The following is a 22791-nucleotide window of genomic DNA, read 5'->3' as shown; positions in this document are numbered from 1 at the left end:
AAAAGCATAGCCTGGGCTAAAACTTAGTATGGAAGATTTCAACCAGTAAGGAGATTTTTCTGGTGATATCTTGGAAAAGTGTGGATGCACCTTCACTTTATCATGAAAATCCCATGCTGTAACAGCCTCCCTGAGTCACCCACCCTAAAATTCTACTTGCACTTTTCACAGACTAGAAACCTCTGCTCCTTTTAGATATATATATTTTTTTACTTTCCTGTGTTTTCACAAAGACATAAACAGGAATGAAACTGTGAGGCTTGTCGTGAGCCTTTCAAATAAATAGCTCTGCCATCTTTTTAGTAATTTGACAAGCTGGTTCCAGGCCCTGGGGAGGAAGCTAATAAACTTTTAGTTGCTTTGCTATTGTTTTCCTAAAACAATTTGACTTCCTTTCTAATAGCCCCAAATCCTTCATTAAAAATAGAGTAGCTGGGAGCCAGAGGAAGAGCTGAACTGGGGCCAAGTCGCTGCTGACAATACAGCCTGCGTAAGATCACATTTATATCCCAATCCAGGACGACTCTTTAAAAGAGCAATAGTCAGACAGCTGCCAGTGTATGTCAGGCAGAGCACAGGAGCTGGGAACCCCCAGCTTATTTCCTTCAAGCTTTAGGGATTCTCCAGCCAGTCAGCTAGTTTCAGTCTACAAGTGGCTATATTCCAGGAGCTGTCTGGGGTTTGTTTGCCCCATTATAAGGGGCCTCCCTCAGACAAGGAGCCCTACTGAGCACTGAGCACTAGCAGAGAGATGGGTTCTTGCCTGCCCTAGAATCAGTGCCAAAACTACTAGTAACCTTCACCCCCCTGCATTGTGTGTTGCTCCCCCACACCTGTCCAGAATCAGCAGAAAGAGGTAATAGTTTTTTATTATCTTCTTCATTATTTATTATTATTAATTATTATATTGAAATAACATGCTTGTGTGAGATGGTTATTGATTTAACCAGAGAGTGCATATTTAGAAGACAGAGAGTGAGTGGTGTCTGGTAGCTACAGTCAGGGATAAGCAGGCAAGACTCCTGGATTCAGCTATCTTGGCTCTACAAATGACTTGCTGAAGCCCTGGACAAATCACTTAGTCCTTCCCGGACTCAGTTTCCCCATTTCTAAAATGGGGACAACTGTCATCTTCATAGGCCTGCTGTGAGGCTTCACTAAACTCATGCTTCCAAATTGCTTTGAGATGCTCTGAGATGCTAAGGAGGTGTAAGGTAGTAAGTAGAACTGGCAGCAGCAGATGATGCAATTCAATTCTTTGTTACATCTAACACAAGGCTCGCAGCTAACTCTTCATTTCATTTCATTTATTTTCGCTTCTGACTTACGGAGAGGGAAATCTGCCCTGATTTTTTACTCTTCAAAACTTTGTTTCAGAATTCAAATGAAACTGACATTCTTGTGCCTCATCTTTTTTCACTGTGTCTATCTGGGACTGAGAGAGATTCTGGTGAAAAACATCTTACTACATTGAAAACATTTAAGATTTTATACTAAAAGAATATGTGACTACAAAAACATGGCTCACTTGGCTCTCAGGGTTTTATCATCACACACTGCTGCAGTGTTCAGAGGCACAGTTCACCCTTAGGAACCATATTTTGGGGCAGAAGATTCCTTCACAACTGAGGGTCTACGGCAAGGAAGCTCTCCCTTTGTCACCTCTACACAAGGGAACTTTAGGGGAAAAACATTGCTGGTTTCACTGTCCTAGTGTAGACAAAGCTCCACTGGATTCCTGCACTGTTATCACATTGAAGATCAGGTTTAATGGTGAGGCCATGTGAGCCATGGCTACAGAAAGGTTCCTCCAAGTGCTACTGCTGCCATCAGAGAAAGCCCTGGTTAGATTTGTTTTTCTAAATTCCACTTGTGTAGAAAAGCTAGAGGATACATTCCTCTCGTGTAATGGGCCTCCTCTCTTCCCTGCAAACAGCCTCAGAAAACTACTTAGCCTCCCCTGCTCCGGCCTTTCAAAACTGCCAGGCTGTCAAGAAAGCACATACCCCTGCACAAAACAGCCTTCCCAAAAGAGCGCAGTCTTCACAGAGCATTTCCTTTATGTGGTGCACCACCTTCCAATGCACATTCTCGCCTATACTGTGTGCTCACACACCTTTTCAAATGGAACCAGACTTTTTATTGGTTTAGTCGGCTTACTGGAACTCTACGGGGAGGAGAATTATATTAACTACAGATGAGGCCTGTGCTAAAAAAGCCACTGTGCTGATACGGTGCTCAGAATCTCACTCCCACCTCTTTCTGGGTGAGATTAGATAACTGTGATAGGACAATGTGGGGAATGAGGAGGCTACACAAGGTAATCTGTGGATGCACTTTTTATTGCTACATGTCCTGGGGAGGCTTAATTCGCTATCTGAGCTTTGCACTGGGCGCCTCTTAGCTGGGGAAGAGGAGCCCTTCTTTCCAGGCTATGGCATTCAGAACAGCTGCCTCCCTAGCCTGTGCCCTGAAGCCATGTGTGTGGTGGGAGATGGAGCCATATAGCAGCAGCATACTGACCTCTCTCCCCTTTCCCTTGTACTAGCTGGCTCTCACCCAATTCCCTGCTGTGCAATAGCACACAAGGTGTCCTCAGAAAATACAAGGTCTATGTAGAAGGTACCACAGAGCATGCCTTATGCACACATGCCTTAAAATCCCACTTCCAAGCCATGCAGCAAACACCCCGAACCCAGGTTTATTGAGACAGGGCCAGGACCAGTCCCATACCACACACAACACACACACGCATATATGTAGCCCCATAGAAACTCCCTGTAGTCACTCAACTGAACAAGATCTTATCTAGGCGTGCAGATACCTTATGGCTCAGTCTTAGAGCAAGCAAATCAATGGCCTAAACCAGGAAAATCAGATCTGAATACTTTGGGTATAGAGCAAAGTATCACAAGGGGCAGGGACGGAGGTAGCTTCATCACCATCACAACACCACTTTGCACCTCTCTAGCAAACTGAAACCACTTTACAAGCATTAACAAATCACCCCTAAAGTCACCGTGGTCAGGTAGGTCTGTATTATCATTTTATGGATGTGCCTTTATGGAAAAATCCTATTAAAATTCATAGGGATAACAGGGCTCTATAGAAATTGAATAAGGTTCTAGAGAAATTATTCTAAATAACCTGAAGAATGTAATATTCTCCTTTCTACAGATTGTTGGTTGGTTTGCTTTTGTTTGTTTGGTCCATACAATAGAATTCCGTAGCAAGTATAAAACTTTCCATTCATTCCTATACAAAGATTCAAAAAACCTATAGAGAATTATCAATTTCTATTACATAGGGCATGTGGTACCAAGACTTAAGATTTACTGCTGACGGACACCCAGGAAATCAATGTTGGAGATGGAATTAGAGTTTAGGAGTTCCTGGTTCTTGGTCCTGCACTCAGTTCATGAGAACACCTTCACTTCTCAAATGACTTGATCTCTGTTAGCTGATATGGTCAGCAGCTACGGATCACTTTGAATTTATAAAGAACTACTTCTGACTATATGTGGGCTGACTATAGGGAGGGAAGGCCACCAGAGAAAGTGTATGGTCACACCATTGTGCAGAGTAGAGTCTTTCGCCAAAGCCCAAATTACACATTCGTCAGCTTTGTTTTCTGTCAACAGCCATAGCTCAGACTGGCTGGAATCTCAGCATTTGTTCTCAACACTGAGGCCAAGTGTTAAATAGAAATGAACGATGGGATTAGACATGAGTATGGGTAATGATGAGCTCAGCCAACATTAGCTATGAAGAAAGCATTTTTAGAAGGGATATAAACTCTCAAGCTATAGGACATATAGCAACCTCTGTGTGAAGGGGGTTAGGAAGACATGTCCCCTGTGGGCAAGTCATTTCGTATTTGTCCATAAAGAGGTTTCTTGCCCCATCCACTGGCATATCTGGAAATGGCCAGGGATGGTATTGTGGAGTGCTCAGCCATAGGACTGGGTGGATATGGCATTTCCCATTCCTGTGCTCCAAATGAAGCACACTGTATTTGGGGTTTAACTTTTGGAGCTGTGCATGTATTTATATTTAGAATGTTTATTTTGTTTTTCTTGTGTGTGAGGCATCCTTGGCTAAATAAAAGACCCTTCTGCACCGTGGGAACTCAGCTTTGATTGGCTGGGCTTTAATAAAGAAGTCAGAAACTACCTCCCAGCCTTGCACTCCCTTTAGTTTGCATACCACAGGAACTTCCTTGGCTGTGGTTGGGATAAACGAGGGGGCAGCCCCGTCTCTTTTAATTTAAAGGAAGGTTTGAAACCAGGGCTTGTTATCTAAGAGAGGAGGTGTATGAGCTATGTATATTGGCAATTGGACGGGACAGTGAGAAGCTAGCAGTCAGTGCAGCGTGATCACAGGGAGGAACAGAACACTGTGACAGAGAAAGTCCAAGAATGGCAGAAAACACAGTGAATTGATATTTTTTTAAAGAAGCAAAAACATGAATAACTGGATTTGAGAGAAAGTGTGACGGACAGAGAAAAAGTGGGGGAACATAGTGGGGAGGAGACAGAGAGGAACAGTGGAAAGAAATAAAAAGGGAGTAGGTGGAGAGAAAGAGGAAGAAAGGGAGAAAGAGGGTGGGGGGAACCAAATGAGAGACAGACAGAGAAAGTGGGTGGAGAAGAAGGGGAACTGAGACAGAAAGATAAAAGGAGTACAGAACAAACAACTGAAAAGAAGAAAAAGAAGAAGGAACCTGGGAAGGAGGAGGAGACCAGAGAAGAGATACCAAGCATCAGGTAGGTAAAAATGTCATTTACAAAAAAGCATACAGCTGCAGAAATATCAAGGGGAAGTCACATTGCTAGAGTCAAGGGGAAATGGTGTGTGTGTAGGTGGGGGGGAGGGTGAAGATAAGGATATCCATAAAAAGAATAAGAACTTGGACACACATAGACTAGTTATCCATTTATTTCTAGAACATTCACACAACAGTAAGGAGGACAATTAATAGGCATTCTGAAAATTTAACTCCTTCCACTACAAGAAACTTCAGAAGTTACAGAGGAACCTGTTGGCAGCACGCTGGGATAGCTCTCAATGAGGTAGAATGAAAGTACCAAATAGCCTCCTTACAGTGAATTGTGCAGACTGCAGCATGGTTAAAGTTAACCTCTGGTTTTAGTGAAGCTGTCCCTGAGGCAGGGGGGGGAGGAAACGCTGTGTGATTGAAGGGGTGCAGTGTATAAATGTTTCACTCGGTAAATTGCGAAGCAGCTTTCTTCTTGTGCATGCTGAATGGTTTAAAAAATTTGCCTGTTTCATTTCCTTGCGGGTGTCACATCCCAGCTCGGCTATTACATGGAGCTTGAGAATGTTGCCCAACATTCCTAGGGAGAGCAATGGAAATGTACAGTGCCACCTCTTTAAAGTCTCCTTATCACATGTACTGTGTGCGATGTGCAGTAACTGAGTCTCAGGGTTGTGAGCCCTTTGTTCTTTGAACTTCCTCTTGGTTCACATCCTAATCCCAGCAAGCCCCGTTAAAAACTGATAACTATAAAGCCCTACAAACACTCAGCACTTTCCATTCTCACTAACAGCTTTTCTAAAACTTTTCTCCCAACTATCTCCTGGGTTTTTTTTTATTGTGTTTACCTTTCAATATTGAGCATTCATTGTATCAGTAATAGATTTCAACGCATAACCAATTTGAAATTGTTGCCTTTATCCTTCCCACTGGGGGAAAGCTAGTGGCAGGACTTGTCATGGGAGACAGAGCCTTTCATTTCCTAATTGCTGGGTCCAATCCAGTCAAAGGCTCTAGTGACCCTATTTAATCTCATTCTAGCTAGTTATAATATCTGAGCACCTTCCACATAAAGTCAATACAGCAACAGTGAAGTCCCTAGTGGATTTTTCAACACTCTGAAGGCAGGTCAATGGGCCGCTAAATTGAGTAGGGGTCGCAGTCCAACTGATAGAGGATAAATAACCACACTGCAAAGGACTAAATCAACAATTTGTTGGCAAAACTCAGAAGAGACATCCTTAAATGGAATGGGCTACAGCAACTGAGCTCCTCTCTCACTACTAAACAATGGGGTTTCTATAGGTTAAGAGTGAAGTACATTGGTGGGGCAGCATGCATGGGAGATGTGTATTGCTATGGGCTATTCTGTCCTAAATTGGTGAATAAAGAGTGGAGGGGGAGTGTGAGCATGTTTGTGTATGTATGGGCATAAGTTAAACAGCTCTTCCCTGTTGCTACATGTTCAGTATAAGCCAAGTAACTATATATTTGCTCTTTTTCTAAAATTCCCACCGCAGAGGAGAGAGCCAACACTTTTCCTCCCATCTTTTGAATCTGCTAGTTTGAGAGAATTCCCGAGGGATCAGAGTTTAAAAAGCTGGTCTGATTCTCTGAAGCTCTGTTCACTTGGGAACTATGCTAAACATTTCTGCAACTTATAAGCATCAGCTATTTTTTCCCTCTCTATGTTATATTGTCTCCCAATACTTTGGGATGTGAATTCCAGTGCTTGGCTAGAAGGAATCTGAAGCTTACCAGAAAATTCAGGACTTCCTACTCCAACCCTTTTCCTTTTTTTGACTTTCACACAGATTTCACACTTTCTGCTTATTTGGCCTCATTTTCTGACTTATCTCAGTGTATTGAAACTAGACGAACAGAAATAGTAATTCAGCAGTCCGGCATGGTCGACCTGGAGCGCATTTCAGAGCATATGTGGCACGCCTCGGGTGTTGCTGTGTGAAGCATGAGGATAAAGTCTTAAAATTAGAAATGGCCCTCAGGAGACACCAGGCAAGCTTCGAACTTTGGGAACAGAATGTATAGGGAAGGCAAGAAATCAATTTTCAGCTACTGATAGAAAACAGAAATTGTTGTGAACAACATTCTGCACATCAGATCTTTCCTGGGGAAAAGGGGAGTACTTATAGCCCTTACAATGAGTAATGAGTATGTAGATATTAAAAACTGCCTGCCAGTAAATTAATAAGGGGTCAACCTCTCCTCATGGAGGAACTAGAGAGAACTTTGCCACATGGGTACTCCTGGCCCTCTTCGTAAGGTATCATTGAGACTATGCTCTTACTGACCTGTCCTGAGAGCTGAACCATTTGAAATTGTTCCTATGAATTTTCATTTTTCATCCAGGAAAAGAAGCTCCCTTCCTCACTCAGTGCATAGGAGGGAGATGTTACAGGGTGGCGTATGGAGGGAGGGTGGTGTTTGGAAGACACCTGCTTTATTTGATGCAGAAACCAGAGGTGTGTGGTAAATAAGTTAGGGGACGACAGAATCAAAAAGGGCAGTCTCATGGCTAAGGCACATGAATACTGCCCTGGAGAATTGGATTCTATGCTTGTTTCTGCCACAAAGATTCTATCATGCAGTGCTAGAAAAGTCACTTCAACCAGACTTTTCACACATGGTCACTATTTCTGGAATCTTCATTTTCTGGGTCTCCAACTTGTGGCTCTCTCTTTTGAGGCACTGAGCATACACAGTTAAAGCAACTGCAGTCAATGGAAACTATGCTTTGAACCTATGCAATGTGTTATGTAACCTAGGTACTCAGAAAAAGTAGGTTCTACATTTCTCAAATTGGAAGCCCAAGATTAGAGGGTCCTTTTGGCCTTAATCTCTCTGTAGTGCCATTCCCCATCTGTCAAATGAGGATAATATTACCCTTTCACCTCACAGGAATGGTGTGGAGACACTCCTCAGTGTTTGTGAAGCACTCAAAACTATAATGATGAGCACTATGGAAAAGGCCTCAATAATTCTGGCTTCAGAGCAGGATTTGAATAATGTGTAATAAAATAAGGCCTATGACCATTCACTGAACAAGGAGGATAAAACAAAATCCCAAATAGCTGCTCATTCAGTAAGTACTATCCATCCCAAACACTGAAGGAAGCAGAGGTCATGTGGAACTCATAATATGTGATCATGTAATTACAGAGAGTATTATAATACATATACACAAGAGGGCCGAATGAAGGATGCACAGGTAACTTTATTACGAGGACTGCCTAACTTTAGAGTGGCTGACTTTGCAACCTTAATAAGGTGCCTTAAACGTGGGGGGGGGAGGGGTTACACACATCATACAAAATAAACCCACCCACAAATTGCATCTGGACTTTGTTCTCAATGTAAATAACTGTCCAAATCTGCTACTCATCATCACTTCTGTTGAGAGCTAACATGGTCCAATATTTTAGCACTCAGGACTGAGATGGAGGTGAGAATTTCAGAGGTTTTGTAGGGGAAGAAGAAAAAGGATTTGTACTGGACACCTCTACCCCCTCTGCAAACAGTGATGGTTTCACTTTGTCTAATTTCCTTTCACTAATTTTTGGTCCATATAGCAGCGCTTACATCAAAATAAACTAAGGTTTCGAGTAAAAGCTTACACAGTGCTGTATCACATACTTTATTTAGCTTACTAAAGTCTGGTTTTATTTTATCTACTGCATTCCTTCTGCAAATTAGGGGCCCACTCCTGCACATGTTGAAAGCATCCCCAGGGACTCTGAAGGTGCTCAGTACGGGCCAATAGCAGGCCTTATTAATGCTGTAATTTGACTTTCTTTTAAATGAAAGTTTTAAAACATTATGGGCCAAATTCAGTCTTGATATTACTCCACTGAATTCAGCTTGGCCACACCAGGGCTGAGTTTGCCTCCAAATATTTGCCTGTATTAATGCATGATTCTACACTGATCAAGAACAGAAAGCATCATGTTCCACAGACCAAACAATAATATTCAGCACCATTTAACTCTGCAACAGGAAGAGTTTAAAACTTCAACCAACTCTTCAGATTCAAATATTGCCTTGTATGTGTCCGTGTTCAGTGGCTGAGAACTAATTTAAATCCCTTATCTTCTCATTCGCTTTATTTGGTGAACTCTTGAGATTTTCCCCATTTAGAGTGTGGGAAAGGACACTTACTTCATCAAAGAAGGAATAATAAGCTTTGCGCAACTGCACGCAGAGGGTCCAGACAGTGTGATCCTCGTGCAAATCTCAGTGAACTTAGAAGAGGGACTAAGAGAGTGGGGAGGCATCTGGCATACACACAAGCCTGGCCAAAAGGCCTGGAGAAGAACCTGAGTAAACCTGCAAGTCCACTCTATTAAGCAAGAGGGTTTGAAAGGCAGGCTGCTCAAGATCTATGCACAGATCTGACCATTGGCACAAAGTCGGGCAACCGGCCTGTTTCATTGCATGCCTTGGTAAGGAAGACCACATATCCAAACCTGAACACCGGAGGTGGAATCTAGAAGACATTGCTTGAGTAAAACTGTCACATTCCCCCATGCTTTATGGAAACTGGCTTATGAATATGCATAACTCAAAGACACTTTATGCAAAATGTAACATGCCATTTTAAAATGTGCATGTATCTTCCTTATATGTGAAGTTAGAAATATTAAGTGGAAACCTGTTTTTATTAGCCCGAACATTATATCTAGGAAAGCCAGATACTTCAGGAACTTGATGGTTCAGCGATCAAGTCAATGATCTGTGAATGGTTTTTTTTTTTCCTGAAAGCCCAAACGGTGATTAGTCCTATAAAGTCATATGCCCAGGCCAGCTGACTCTGGAACCCATGTTGGATCTGGTATTTTCCATTCAAGGTTAGAAAAATATGAACTGAGCACAAAGAATTCCCACCTTGGGCAAAAGGGATATAAGAGGGGGAAACCAAACAATAGGGGCAGTTACCAGATGTCAGAAGATCCTCTCTTGCCACCTAAGATGCCTGCTGGAAACATTAAGACGGAATGGGGTAAGGACTGGGCCTAAGCTAAGAGGCTGCCTAGCTTGTGAAAGAGATAGTTAGAACAATTGTTAGGGTAAGAATTTGCATGCAACAAAAGTTTCTTAGTGGATTAGGATTAGCTGTCTTGTTTATTTTGGTTTAGCAATTTACTTTGATCTGTCTGTTTTCACTTGCATTGACTTAAATCCTACCTTTCATACGTAATAAAACACTTGTTTATTATCAAGCCCAGTGTAAATAATTGTTACCTATGCAACCACATATCTCTTTAATTGATAAAGAGGGCTGACTTTATGAACTTTCTCTGTTTAAAACTTTTACACAGAATAAGATGGATTTTGGGGGAAGGTTGGGTTCCTGGGTGCAGTTAATGGCCCTATAGCTGAATCCTTTGAGAGCTGAATTGATTCAGCATCTGTGTTGCTCTGTCAGAGGGTGGTATCCCCAACTCTGTGCCTTAGCTAGGGGAGACCAGAGCTTCTGGACCAGTAGGACAGGGTAGTGAAGGTAGGCTCAATGGCTTGATCAGCACACCAGGTGACAACCCCCAGGGGACTTCTCTGATCCAAACCATCACAATCACACAGTGCTGTGTTAGGTTTCAGTACCACTTTGAGCTCCAACTGAGAGAAGCCTCCTGAATTTTAAGGGGCAACAAAAGGTGCATTCTCACTTTCCTGAAATGCCACTCTTATTATAACATGATGTGTCTATATTCCCCAAAAAGGCTTCGTTTACACTAGAAATTTACTACATCACTCAGGAGTATGACAAAGCCACACCCTTGAATTACGCAGTTAAACCAACCTAATTCCCCATGTAGACAATCCTAGGTCGACAGGATGAACTAGCTACTTGCCATTTGGGAAGGTAGATTAACTACACAGATGAGAGAAGCCTTCCAATTCAGACTCTGGCACTGAAGAAGAGCAACATCCAGTGGATGCAGGTCATATATATTCCTGAAAGGAAGGATTACTTCTACCTTTCTGGTGCATTGATTGGATCTGTGGCCTGTAAAATATGCAACAAGTGACACCATTTTGAGATGAGCTCCTTACTGGCTTGTCCAGTATATATACTGGGAATGGCAGAATGGGAGCGCACCTCAAAGAAGCTCTTCCTAGTGCCTAAAGAGCACCGGGTTCCAGTTGGAGCCTGGGCTGTAAGTTGTGATGGGACCTGTTAAAGCAGAGCTCTCTCACTGCAATGAGAAAAGCGGCCCAGTCTATTGATTAGTACGCAGGTTTGGGAGTCAGGATCCTGGATTTGTTCACCAGCTCTGCTTCTGATTCAGTGTGTGTCCTTGAACACACCGGCTGTGTCTACACTGGCAAGTTATTCTGGAAAATCAGCCGCTTTTCCGGAAAAACTTGCCAGCTGTCTACACTGGCCACTTGAATTTCCGGAAAAGCACAGACGATCTAATGTAAAATCATCAGTGATTTTCCGGAAAACTATGCTGCTCCCGTTCGGGCAAAAGTCTTTTTCTGGAAAACTGTTCCGGAAAAGGGCCAGTGTAGACAGCACGGTAGTGTTTTCCGCAAAAAAGCCCCGATCGCAAAAATGACGAAAAGTGCTTTTCCGGAAAAGCGTCCTGCCAATCTAGACGCGCTTTTCCGGAAATACTTTTAACGGAAAACCTTTTCCGTTAAAAGCATTTCCGGAAAATCATGCCAGTGTAGACGTAGCCCCCATGTTGGCCCACATCGTGATGGGAATTAGGCACATCCACACCTTTGAGGATCTGGGCTTCAGTCTCTCTTAGGGATGTGAATGGGTAACAGGTTACTAGGTAATCACCACCCAGGAGCAGCCCAATGCTTGCCTCAGGCAGGGAGCTACTCCAGCCCCACAGGACTGCTGGCTCTCAGCCCAGGCAAGCTGGGAGTCAGCAGCCTCATGTGGGGAGGAGAGGATAGAAGTGGCAGCGGGGGGGAGGGGGGTCAGACAGCTGCCCATGAACCTGCATGAGCTGGGAGCCAGCAGCCCTGTGATGCTGGAGCTCCCACTGTCCGCAGCACAGTGGCCATCTCAGCCTGGCCATAGCAGGCAGGGGGCCACTCCAGCCCAGTGGGATAGAACGGCCCTCATGCCTGCTCCTGTTTAATCAGTTAACTGGTTAAACATAACATGTAACCAGTTAACTGATTAAATGGGATTTTACATTCCTAGTCTCTCTTCATCTCCATAATGCAGATAATGGCACCTACCTTCTTCACAGGGAGTTCTTAGGCTTAAAAGTGTCATGTAAGTAGATACAGATGAAAGCTACACTATGGAAAAGTGTTCTTATCTGAGCTTGGGATCTGGAGATCTAAAAGAGCTCTCTGTGGGTGACTGCCTGTAAGTCATTAGCACCTCTACAGGACTTGAAAGGCCAGATTCTCACTTCTGAGGCAGAACAAAGGAGCCCAAGAGTCTGGCTGTAACCTAACAACTGAAAATCCCGCCCTCACAGGGAATAGTTTTCTCAACTGGGGCAAAGCTCCTCCACCAAATACTCCTTGCCCCCCACTGTAGATGCATGCTGGGAGAGGGAGGTGTTCCACTCTGCCAGTTCTTACTTGGTGTATGACTGTCCAGCTCCCTGACTCCCCACTTTTCTCACTCACACACACACACACACACACAACTTCCACCTCACTCCAACCAAATGTCAGATATGTGAGAGATCATGCCACTATTTTCTTTTGTTGCTCTATCTCCAATTAACAGATCTTTAGCAGACAAATGAATATTTGCCTGAGAGTTTCTTTGAATGTGCATGGTCACTGTGCCCAAATCAGGGTCCATGCCATGTAAAGGAGAGAAGTGAGCCCAGAGAAATGGAGCAGACGCATTGCTATAATCCAGGCATGTCCAAAGTCCGGCCCGGGGGCCAATTGCGGCCCGTGTTCTGGTTTAATACGGCCCCACAGGTAATTTGGCAATATCTATCTTTTATGGCCCCCAACGAATCCATATGTATTGAGATGAATACATTGTAAAATCTCAGTTAATGTCAGTTGGTCTAAATCAGTTATAAATATATTTGGACACAACATGTATACTTGGTGTTATGTTCCTGTTCATATTTTTTGAACTTAAAAGTTGACAGACAACCTCTATTACCAATAATATGTAATGTACTTTACAATGTTCCTGACATATATTTCAGCTTCCTGGATTTTTTTTTTCATCTGGCCTTCAGATATGAAAGGCAGAGTGATTTAACACCTGTTTAGATTTGTCATCCATGTGACGAAATAAAAGTATGCCGTTTGCAATAAACTTTGCATAAAATAGTTAATTTGCATTTAATTTTAATGGTTCAAAGAATGTCAGGCAAAATGGTCGGCCCTCACGCATGTTCACTTCATCAAATCTGGCCCTCTTTGAAAAAAGTTTGGACACCCCTGCTATAATCAGTCCCTCTGCTAATTTTAGAAACATCCTGCAGGGCCAGCGTCCTCCTGTCACCTTTTTGTGGGAAAAGTTAGTGTGAAGTGTTGATCTCAGCTATTTATATCACTGCTGCTGATTTTCCAACCAGTCCTCCAAAGAGGGGAGCTGGTAGATTTTTCGCAACTTTACTCGAGGGCAGAAGGAGAGGGAAGTTTTAGAAGAAGAAGGACATTGTGAAGTCCAGAAATTCATATAGCTGCAACAGCCACTCCCACCTACCTCATTGGTGTACATTTCTTAACCTCTCCCTGAAGCCATTTCTTGTCTGTCAATCTCAGTGCATCACCGAGAGCAAGAAATCATAGTGCACATTGGCTAAATAGTTTCTGTCTGTCATTCAGGCCGTGCGCTCTCAATAAAGGAACTTGAACACTTTCCTCCTCTTGAAGGTAACACAAATGACAGCAGATACGAGTGCTTTGTACTCAAGCCAGCTTGATGTTCTAACAGGTGCTACTTTTGCTGAAGCATTTTTATCTTAGAATTCTTCTGTGGCAAGGCATAAAGTTGGTTGGATTCCATGTGTAGTCTGCCTCTTTGATACTTCGTTTTCCCTAACATTAATACTGTTCCAGGTGATGATTACAACTGGCATGGCCCTCAGTTTGTACACAGCTGGTCTTTGTCACGTACACTTTCTCTGCTGAACTTCCACTGTTGCCAAGATCTCATGACTGCACACAGCTCGTTTGTTGATTTACTGTAACAATGTAATAGGGTGGGAGATTCCAGAACTCTTGATACATAGGCAGAGTTCTTTTGTTGAGTCATCCAGATATCAGGGGCTGGGACCCCACAAAGATATGCAGAGGTATTTTTGCTGAGTCACACCGGGATTGGATCATGGGGGTCTCCAATTAGCTCCAGTTTAGGAGTATACATAGGTGCTGGACTAGGAGTACTGGGGGGTGTTGCCATACACCTGGCTTGAAATGGTTTTCATTATCTAGGGTTTACAGTTTGATTCAATGGCTTTCAACGCCCTTATTCTAAAAATTATTCCAGCACCCCAGGAGTATAAAAGATAAGATTCCCACAGTATTATTAACTTGCCACACTGCACACAGGTCTTGTCTTCACTGCAAATAAAAGCGGTGTTTTTAACTTGCATTAACTACCATAAGGTAAAGGCCTAGTGAAGACAAGGCAATATGGTATTTTCATTAGTTAGAAAGTGGCGTTAAAGACTATAAAGGAGCCTAGTGTTTGCCTCAATCTGCTCATTCCTGTTAAAACTCCAAACTGTCAAGTCTTCAGTAGAATTTCATCTCATGTTAGCTACTTGAGTTAAGAACACAACTTGATTTCTAGTGAAGACTCAACCCATAGTGTATAAAGTCTGGTGTGTATTTAAACAGTCCAATTAGATACAGAAAATATTATGAATGTGTAATGTGGGTAAATTAATGTTACTCTAAGAATGCTTTGCATTATTTTCTGGACTTTTCATATATTTTATCTCCTTAATCTTGCATTAATATAGATTATTAAATTTAATTCATATCTAGAACTGCAGAGTCCTGTAACTTGAGCAACAAGTTTTAGAACTTTGGAAATATCGGAAACCGTTACTGAAACCGTCATAGCTGCTGAGAAGTTCAGCAAGGTCCATGATTCCAGTCCACAGAAGACCAGAGTGCCAACTATTTGAATTTAAAACTTCACTGCAAAAGAGGGCACTGGAAATTCTTGCCTTAGTAAAAAGGGCAGACAGGTAGAAAAGTCAACTAGTATCAACCAGGATTGATAGGATATAATCATATCAGCAGTATCATCTGCTTCAAATTAGAGGACGATCCCTGTCAAAGACATAATCCTGGAGGAAGACAAGCAAATACAAAAAACATGAATACACATAAGATGAGGGAAAAGTATGCAGCCAAATCTCTGTTCACTATGCCATGTAGAAAAAACATTTCATACATCCAACTATTCCTTGGCACACTGGATGCCCGGCTAATATGGACTATTGACAGAGCTATCAGGAGATAACAGGGTAGGTACCACATCATAAGAACATAAGAATGGCCATAATGAGTCAAACCAAAGGTCCAGCTAGCCCAATATCCTGTCATCGGACAGTGGTCGATGCCAGAGGCCCCAGAGGAAGGGAACAGAACAGGGATTCATCAAGTAATCCTTCTCCTGTCACCCATTCCCAGCCTTTGACAGAGGCTAGGGACACCATTTCTACCCATCCTGGCTAATAGCCATTGATGGACCTAACTTCCATGAATCTATCTAGGTTTTTTTTAACCCTGTTCAAGTCCTGATCTTCACAACCTCCTCTGGCAAGGAGTTCCACAGGTTGACTGTGCGCTGCACGAAAGAAAAACTTCCTTTTTATTTTAAATTTGCTACCTATTAATTTCATTTGGTGACCCCCCCCTCATTTCTTATATTATGGGAACAAGTAAACAACTTTTCCTTATTCACTTTCTCCACACCAGTTATGATTTTATAGGCCTCTATTATATCGTCCTTAATCTCCTCTTTTTCTAAGATAAAAAGTCCCAGTCTTTTTAATCTGTCTTCATATGGGACCCATTCCAAAACTCTCGTCATTTTTGTTGCCCTCCTTTGAAATTTTTCCACTGCCAATTTATTTATTTATTTTTAGATAAGACGACCACATCTGTATGCCGTATGCAAGATGGACGTATCATGGCTTTAGATAGAGGCAATAAAAGATTGTCATCTTCTGTATCCCTTTTTAAAGGATTCATAACATTCTATTTGCTTTTTTTTTTTTTTGACTGCCACTGCACATTGAGTGGATATTTTCAGAGAACTCTCCACGATGACTCCAAGATCTCTCTCTTGAGTAGTTGTAGCTAAATTAGTCCCCATCATTTTTTATGTATAGTTGGGATTATTGTTTCCAATGTGCATTCCTTTACCTTTATCAACATTAAATTTCATTTGCCATTTTGTTGCCCAATCACTTAGTTTTGTGAAATCTTTTTGCAGCTCTGCCTCATTCCCAGTGGAGTTACCATATACATAGAAATAACTCATATCACCTACAGATCAGCCTATACTTAATCCCTTGTCCACTTATAGCATTTTCATACAACATTCAAACTCTACATTAACTAAAGTCAGAAAATTCAGGAAGTGGCACAGATCCTCAGTGGCACCAAATTTACACCCAATGCAGTTGTGAGGTGTGAATAAGTAATTAAGCCACCTCCCTGCTTTTCCAGTTCTGGGATGGTAGGTGTTGAAACAGCCTCTAGTATAATTCAGAGCAGTCTCAGGGTGGCTCTAAATTATGGCTACTGAAGTGGTCTAGTATGGAACTAGATGTGTCATCTTGGATCATCCAGAGTCCTATCTACTTACTCTAACCACTCCCATCTATAGCATGCCCCCTCTTCACACTGAAACATTCCCTACACAGAGTGGGGGAAATTAACACCACCTACCAAATCTCCCCTGACTTCAGTGTACTTCAACTTTTGAAAATGTAAAATATCAAACATATTGCTGCAGTAAATTTTCATCATTTAATAGAAACTCCACTTTCCAAGGAATCCATACAATCTTTGCTTAGCAAGAGTCATTAGCTCGGATAGACAAGACAAAGGATGATTAGAAAAGACTCACATTTCTGAACCTTTGTGGCATCAGTATTTCCCTTGTGTGGTGATTTTTAGTATTTGCCATTGTGGTTAGTACATTTTCCATCTGTTAGGATAGAAAGATACTTTGTCTTTACAGGAGTATTTTAGATGCATTCTCTTCATCAAAATATTGTCCAATTCTACCGCACCTCTGCTCTTGGGACCACAACTGTTTCTACAGAAATGCCTACCTCATTATAACCTTGTAAGCAGAGCCCTGCATGGATACAAAATTAGTATCTGCATCTGTAAAAATTATTTATGGATATCCGCATCCACATCTGTGGATGTAGATACCCACGGATATAAAGTGAATATCAATAGATTTGTGGAACTTTACCTGTAAGGTAAGTAGGTATGGTAAATATAATTGGACCAGATCAATCTTTCTTGCATCTCTTACTCCAGAGTTACAGAAGCTGAGGTAGCCGAGTTAGTCTGTATGGGATAAACTTAAAAAAACAACAAATAGTCTGGTAGCACTTTAGACTAACAAAACATGTAGATGGTATGAGCTTTTGTGGGCAACAGCTGAAGAAGTGGGCTGTGCCCACAAAAGCTCATGATCTACATGTTTTGTTAGACTTTAAAGTGCTACCAGACTATGTGTTGTTTTTTAAGTTTATACAGAGTTATAATAAGGCTGAATTAAGACCACTATTTCCATATTACAAATGGGGATTTGAGGGACAAAGGGATTAAGTTACTTGACCAGATGAATTCTAGCAGAATCTGGGATAGACCAGAACCCAGACCTCTCAATTCTTAACCCTGAGTTTTCAGTACAAGATCACCTTTCTATGTCTCTTCTCTAATCACTTAACTAATGGTCTTTATAGATATTTTAGTCCCTTGGTGCGCATCAGAGGAAGGTTTCTTTTAATCTGAATGGTCGGTTTTGATTTATAAACTTAAAAATAGCAAGTCCTGATGGTAAGATTTTGTAGTATTCCTGTATCAGACAAAGGACTGTTCTGAAACAACCATTAAAGATCAGAATTTCGATTACAAGGTTGGAAGCGGACCTGAGATCATTGCTGGACCAGAAAATGTTTATGATTTCTGACTGAAATTGCTGGAATTAACTACACACAGCAACAACAAAATGGAATCATATAGTTTAGGGTTCTGCACATTGTTTTCATGGTGGCACTCAATTCTGAAATGAAATCCAGCAGAAGAAAATGCTGCTGCATTCATTTCAAACATCTAGTATGTCTGTGCCACTGATGAATCCATTTGAAAAGGAACCATAAAAATCATAGAATTGGAAGGAACCGCAAGAGATCATCATTCCAGTCCCCTGCACTCATGGCAGGACTTCATATTATCTAGACCATCTAGACCATCCCTGTCAGGTGTTTGGATATTTTTAAGAGCTTGTTAGACAACGGTGAAGATTCCATAATCTCCCTAGACAATTTATTCCATTCAGTTAGGAAGTTTTTTCCTAATGTCCAACCTAAACTTCCCTTGCTGCAATTTAAACCCATTGCTTCTTGTCCCATCCTCAGAGGTTAGGACAAGAAGCAATTTTTCTCCCTCCTTCTAGTAGCAATCTTTTATGTACTTGAAAACTGTTATCACGTCCCCTCTCAGTCTTTTCTTTTCCAGAGTAAACACAGCCAGGTTTTTCAATCTTCTCTCATCGGTCATGATTTCTAGACTTTTCATCATTTTGGTGATCTTCCCTGAACTTTCTCCAACTTGTCCACTTCTTTCCAAAATGTGGTGCCCAGAACTGGACACAGTATTCCAGCTGAAGTCAAATCAGGCTAAATAGACTAGAGCAGAGGCTAGCATATGCAAGAGGAAGTGCAAGGATACTGCTCAGTCCTAGCTTTGGATTCAAATCTCACCCAAGTATCAGTACATTTGGGGAGTCACAGGCGAATAGTTCTGCTATTCATAGAGCAGAAGGAGAACCACCTTAGAGATGCAGGTGCCATAGAGAATAAATTTAAGCTCAGTCCACAGTGCAAATATTTCCTGAACCAAGAATAAAGTCTGGTACAGCCTAGATAGTTTAGCAGCCCAGTTAACACTCTGTAATCTTAATACTAATGTGCACATTATAGAAGCTACTGCAGAACAGAACAGATGAATGAACAATCTAAGCTGGCATCTTGTCTCCAGCAGTGACACTGAAAGGCAGATGCTGAACCCACATGGCTACAATGCATTGAAATGGGGGCAGAGGGGCGTTTCTTTCAGAAGGGTGTAACAGTACACAGCCTCGCAGAAGATTCCTTACTAAGCTTCCGAGCCTTTCACATGCAGCATTTTCTGATTTTAGGACATGAGTTCCTCTCACCTGACTCAGAACCTCTCTCTTTCTCTCTGTCCTTTTTCCACAGAGGCTGTGGTCCCACTGAGCAGAGATGGATAACTGGAGCTTCTTGGGCGAATTCCTTGAAGAAGTCCACAAGCATTCCACTGTGGTGGGGAAAGTCTGGCTAACTGTGCTTTTCGTCTTCCGGATGCTGGTACTGGGCACAGCAGCGGAGTCCTCATGGGGAGATGAGCAATCTGACTTCATGTGTGACACCCGGCAGCCTGGCTGCGAGAATGTTTGTTATGATAAGGCTTTCCCCATATCTCATATTAGGTACTGGGTCCTTCAGGTCATTTTCGTCTCTACCCCTTCCCTGGTGTACATGGGGCATGCAATGCACACGGTGCGCATAGAGGAAAAGAGAAAAATAAAGGAGGCAGAAATGAGGGCAAAGGGGATTAGAAGTAGCGGTGACTCTTACCACCAACAGGAGTATCCTGCAGCAGAGAAGGCAGAGTTCTCCAGTCGGGAGGAATCAAATGGGAAAATAATACTCCAGGGTAGCTTGCTGAACACCTATGTCTACAGCATTTTGATTCGCGTTGCTATGGAAGTGACCTTCATCGTCGGACAATACATCCTCTATGGAATCTTCCTGAAAACCCTGTACATCTGTCACCGGGAACCCTGTCCTCACCCCGTGAACTGCTACGTCTCGCGGCCCACAGAGAAGAATGTCTTCATCATCTTCATGCTGTCCGTGGCAGCGTTGTCACTCTTCTTGAGCCTGGCCGAACTGTACCACCTGGGGTGGAAAAAAGCGAAGGAGAAATGTGCTAAATCTTACAAACCCAGCCCCACAATGGTGACTAGCAAATTGGCGCCTGCAACCCAAGTGGAGATGGCTCAAAGTTGCACTCCCCCTCCAGATTTTAATCAATGTTTGGTCAATCCCAATGGGAAATTCATCAGCCCTTTCAGCAATAAGATGGCCTCTCAGCAGAACACGGCCAACTTTGCCACTGAGAGGGTCCACAGCCAAGAGGATGCAGCTGGAGAAGGCCAATTTATCCAGATCAACTATGCACAGAGTCCTGAGGCACCCAATGACTCTGCCCCCCACCAGGTCTCCAATGGCTATTTCAATGAGAAACGCAGGCTCAGCAAGACCAGCCATGCCAGCAGTAAGGCGAGGTCAGATGACCTGTCTGTGTGACTTGTTGCCGGGTGGGGCAAAGAGGAAGGGAAAGACCTCAATACTAAGCAAAATGTCTGCAGCGTGGCCTTGAACTCCTCCTGCCATTCTGCTCTCTGATGACCCTCTGCTCCTTTTTAGTGAACGGCACTGCCATGCTCCAGACAGCACTTCTCAAGCCTTAGCACAGCGAGGGGCAAGCTTTCCCAACTTGCCAGGAGCCTGAACACAGCACTTAATTTGCAGAAAATGCAGCAGATGGTAACCAGCCTCATATTTAATGGAGAGGCACCACTTACAGGGAGGGACTACAGAACCTGCCTTTACTTGCTATTCAGAGATGGAATGCTGGTGAGCAGGACCTGAAGTCTCCAGAGTTTGTATCTCTCCTGTAAAAGTGAGGCTGGCCCTGAGCTTAATATTGAGTTCACTAAGCTACACATTGCCCACCTTGCCGTTACTTTGGAATTGCTTTAACATGGAGCTACATCCACTTTGCAAGCACATCAAGTTACACCTTTTCTGAGAAAAGCAGTAATAGAACACTAGGTTTTTGAACAAAATGCTTTATATTTGGCTCGCTCTCTTTCCTTTTCTCTGCCTGTGCCCAGACACATTATACCACCTTGCCTTGCCTATACCAAGTAAATGTGCAATGAAGTCTACTTGAATTTTTGACACTATGTATGTAGTCCCTTGAAGATCTGATGTAGTTAAGAATTATCTGTTTTCCTCACAAAATAAAATGCCTTAGGCTGTGTCTCCAGTATGGTGGATCTACACTGTGGTGACTGATCTGCCAGGGGTCGATTTAGCAGGTCTAGTGAAGACCCACTAAATCAATTGCCGAACACAGTCCTGGCAATTCCAGTATTCCCTTGGAATGGGAAGCTTAAAGTAAGTTGATGGAAAAGTTTCTACAATCAACCAAGCACCATATAGACACTGCAGGTAGTAGACCTAAGGTACATAAACTCCAGCTAAGTGTTATTCACATGTAGACCTGTCCCTCGGTATCCAACTATGGAAATAACTTCATCGCAGGGTCAAGCCAGCAGAGAGAGCCTGGCATCCCTGAGATATTACCCAAACTACCCACTGAAGGAATTTTCACAAGATACTTATACTAGTTTCAAGAGGAAAGTCCACTTAAACAAAATAAATAGATTTTCCCTTGGAAGCAAATATGTCACTGGTAAAAAGGAGGGACTATGTTGTGGAAAGACATGATTTTTTTTTCTCTTTAGCAAATGTTTTAAGCACATTTAGTTCTACTGAAATGGTGCTAGACTGACAGCTCTGGAGAGTGAAGTTCTCTCTCTGTTCATCCACACTTGAGGTACCACACAGGTAGTGGTTGTACAAGCTTCCTCCACCCTGCCCTTCCAATGAAGCTCAACCTTATTCTGAAGGGTCCTCTTGGACTGAGAATACTGTCTAGCCGCCATGACTCAATCAGCCCTTGGTCACTTTGCTGAGTCTGCCAGTTCTTATGACAGGCAACTATTTGTTAAAAAATCAATGAACTCAACTCTTTCCACCATGCAAGCCACCCTGAGCCACCATCTTATGGCAACGCTGGGTAATGAGATAAACAAGGATCCCAAAGCAAGGATGTTCAAGTAGCACTTAGGATGGTTTCTAGTTCCCAAACCCAAGTTTGACCCCCATTCATCTGGTCATTGCAGAACTGAAGCAAGGAGATTAAATGTATCTTTCTGTCTTTGGAAGATAAACTAGCCTAGTCCAACCCACTCCCTCTCATTTACCCTATCCTTTTGGACATGTGCAGGTGCTTATAAATGGTTGAATTGTGTGGATAAAGGCTTGGAGTGATTTAAGAAAGGACTGATCCTGTGATATCTGATGTTGACAAAGATTGTCACTCCCTGAGTCCAGTACAATGCATGATTTGGTGCACTTCCCAGCCCATGCACCAGGAGGAAAACATATTAGTTTGTAGGTGATTTATGTACATGTATTTTTAATCAGGAAAAGATGTATGCTCTTCTGAACAAGAGATTTTAAACAACCATGCCTACTTTGTCCTAATAAAGTTCTGATTCCATCTCCTTTTGTTCATGTCTCTCCTCTTATGTGGCCAAAAATAAGCTAAGAAAGAATGAGCTGCTAATGTCTATGTGTTTCCATCTCAATTTCAGCCTGTCAATGATCAAAGAGATTCCCAAAACAAATGTGAGACACTGTTTGGAATTCTGTGTGTTTGTGAGGTGGCAGGCTGGGGGGGTGGGGGTAGGAGGAAATATATGGTAAATATAAATGTTGAAAACTATTGTTTTACTGGCTGGTGGAGTAAAGGGAACACCCAAACCCCTTTAGTTTATCAGAGAAGGGAAGGAACACAGGAAGCCAGCTAGAGACAAACAGCACTGACTCTAGCTATGCGAGGCCTTCCACTGGGGACCAGATTCAGCCATTCTTCTGCACCTATAGGCACAT

At 42.6% G+C, this 22791-nt stretch overlaps 1 protein-coding gene across 2 annotated transcripts; it reads left to right on the top strand.

Annotated features, from left to right (window-relative positions):
- The first annotated feature begins 514 nt into the window (after positions 1-514).
- On the top strand, positions 515-22404 carry GJA5 (gap junction protein alpha 5). Of its 2 annotated transcripts, none has more exons than XM_006124246.5 (2): positions 515-856; positions 19219-22404. In XM_006124246.5, the coding sequence occupies exon 2, from the start codon at positions 19243-19245 to the stop codon at positions 20350-20352; it is 1110 nt and encodes a 369-aa protein (XP_006124308.3). In that variant the 5' UTR covers positions 515-856; positions 19219-19242; the 3' UTR covers positions 20353-22404. The 2 variants fall into 2 exon arrangements, with proteins under 2 accessions (XP_006124308.3, XP_006124307.3); XM_006124245.5 differs by lacking the exon at positions 515-856 and adding an exon at positions 1696-4766.
- The last annotated feature ends 387 nt before the right edge of the window (positions 22405-22791 follow it).

Source organism: Pelodiscus sinensis, chromosome 1 (assembly GCF_052426305.1).
Source record: "Pelodiscus sinensis isolate ZL-2025 chromosome 1, ASM5242630v1, whole genome shotgun sequence".
In the NCBI taxonomy this organism is placed as follows: Eukaryota; Metazoa; Chordata; order Testudines; family Trionychidae; genus Pelodiscus; species Pelodiscus sinensis.
The sequence above is the reverse complement of the archived record's forward strand: the minus strand, read 5'-3'. Positions and strand labels throughout refer to the sequence as shown.

Bases quoted from the DNA above. Each gene is read 5' to 3' on its own strand.
- GJA5 (XM_006124246.5), top strand. From the start codon at position 19,243: ATGGATAACTGGAGCTTCTTGGGCGAATTCCTTGAAGAAGTCCACAAG.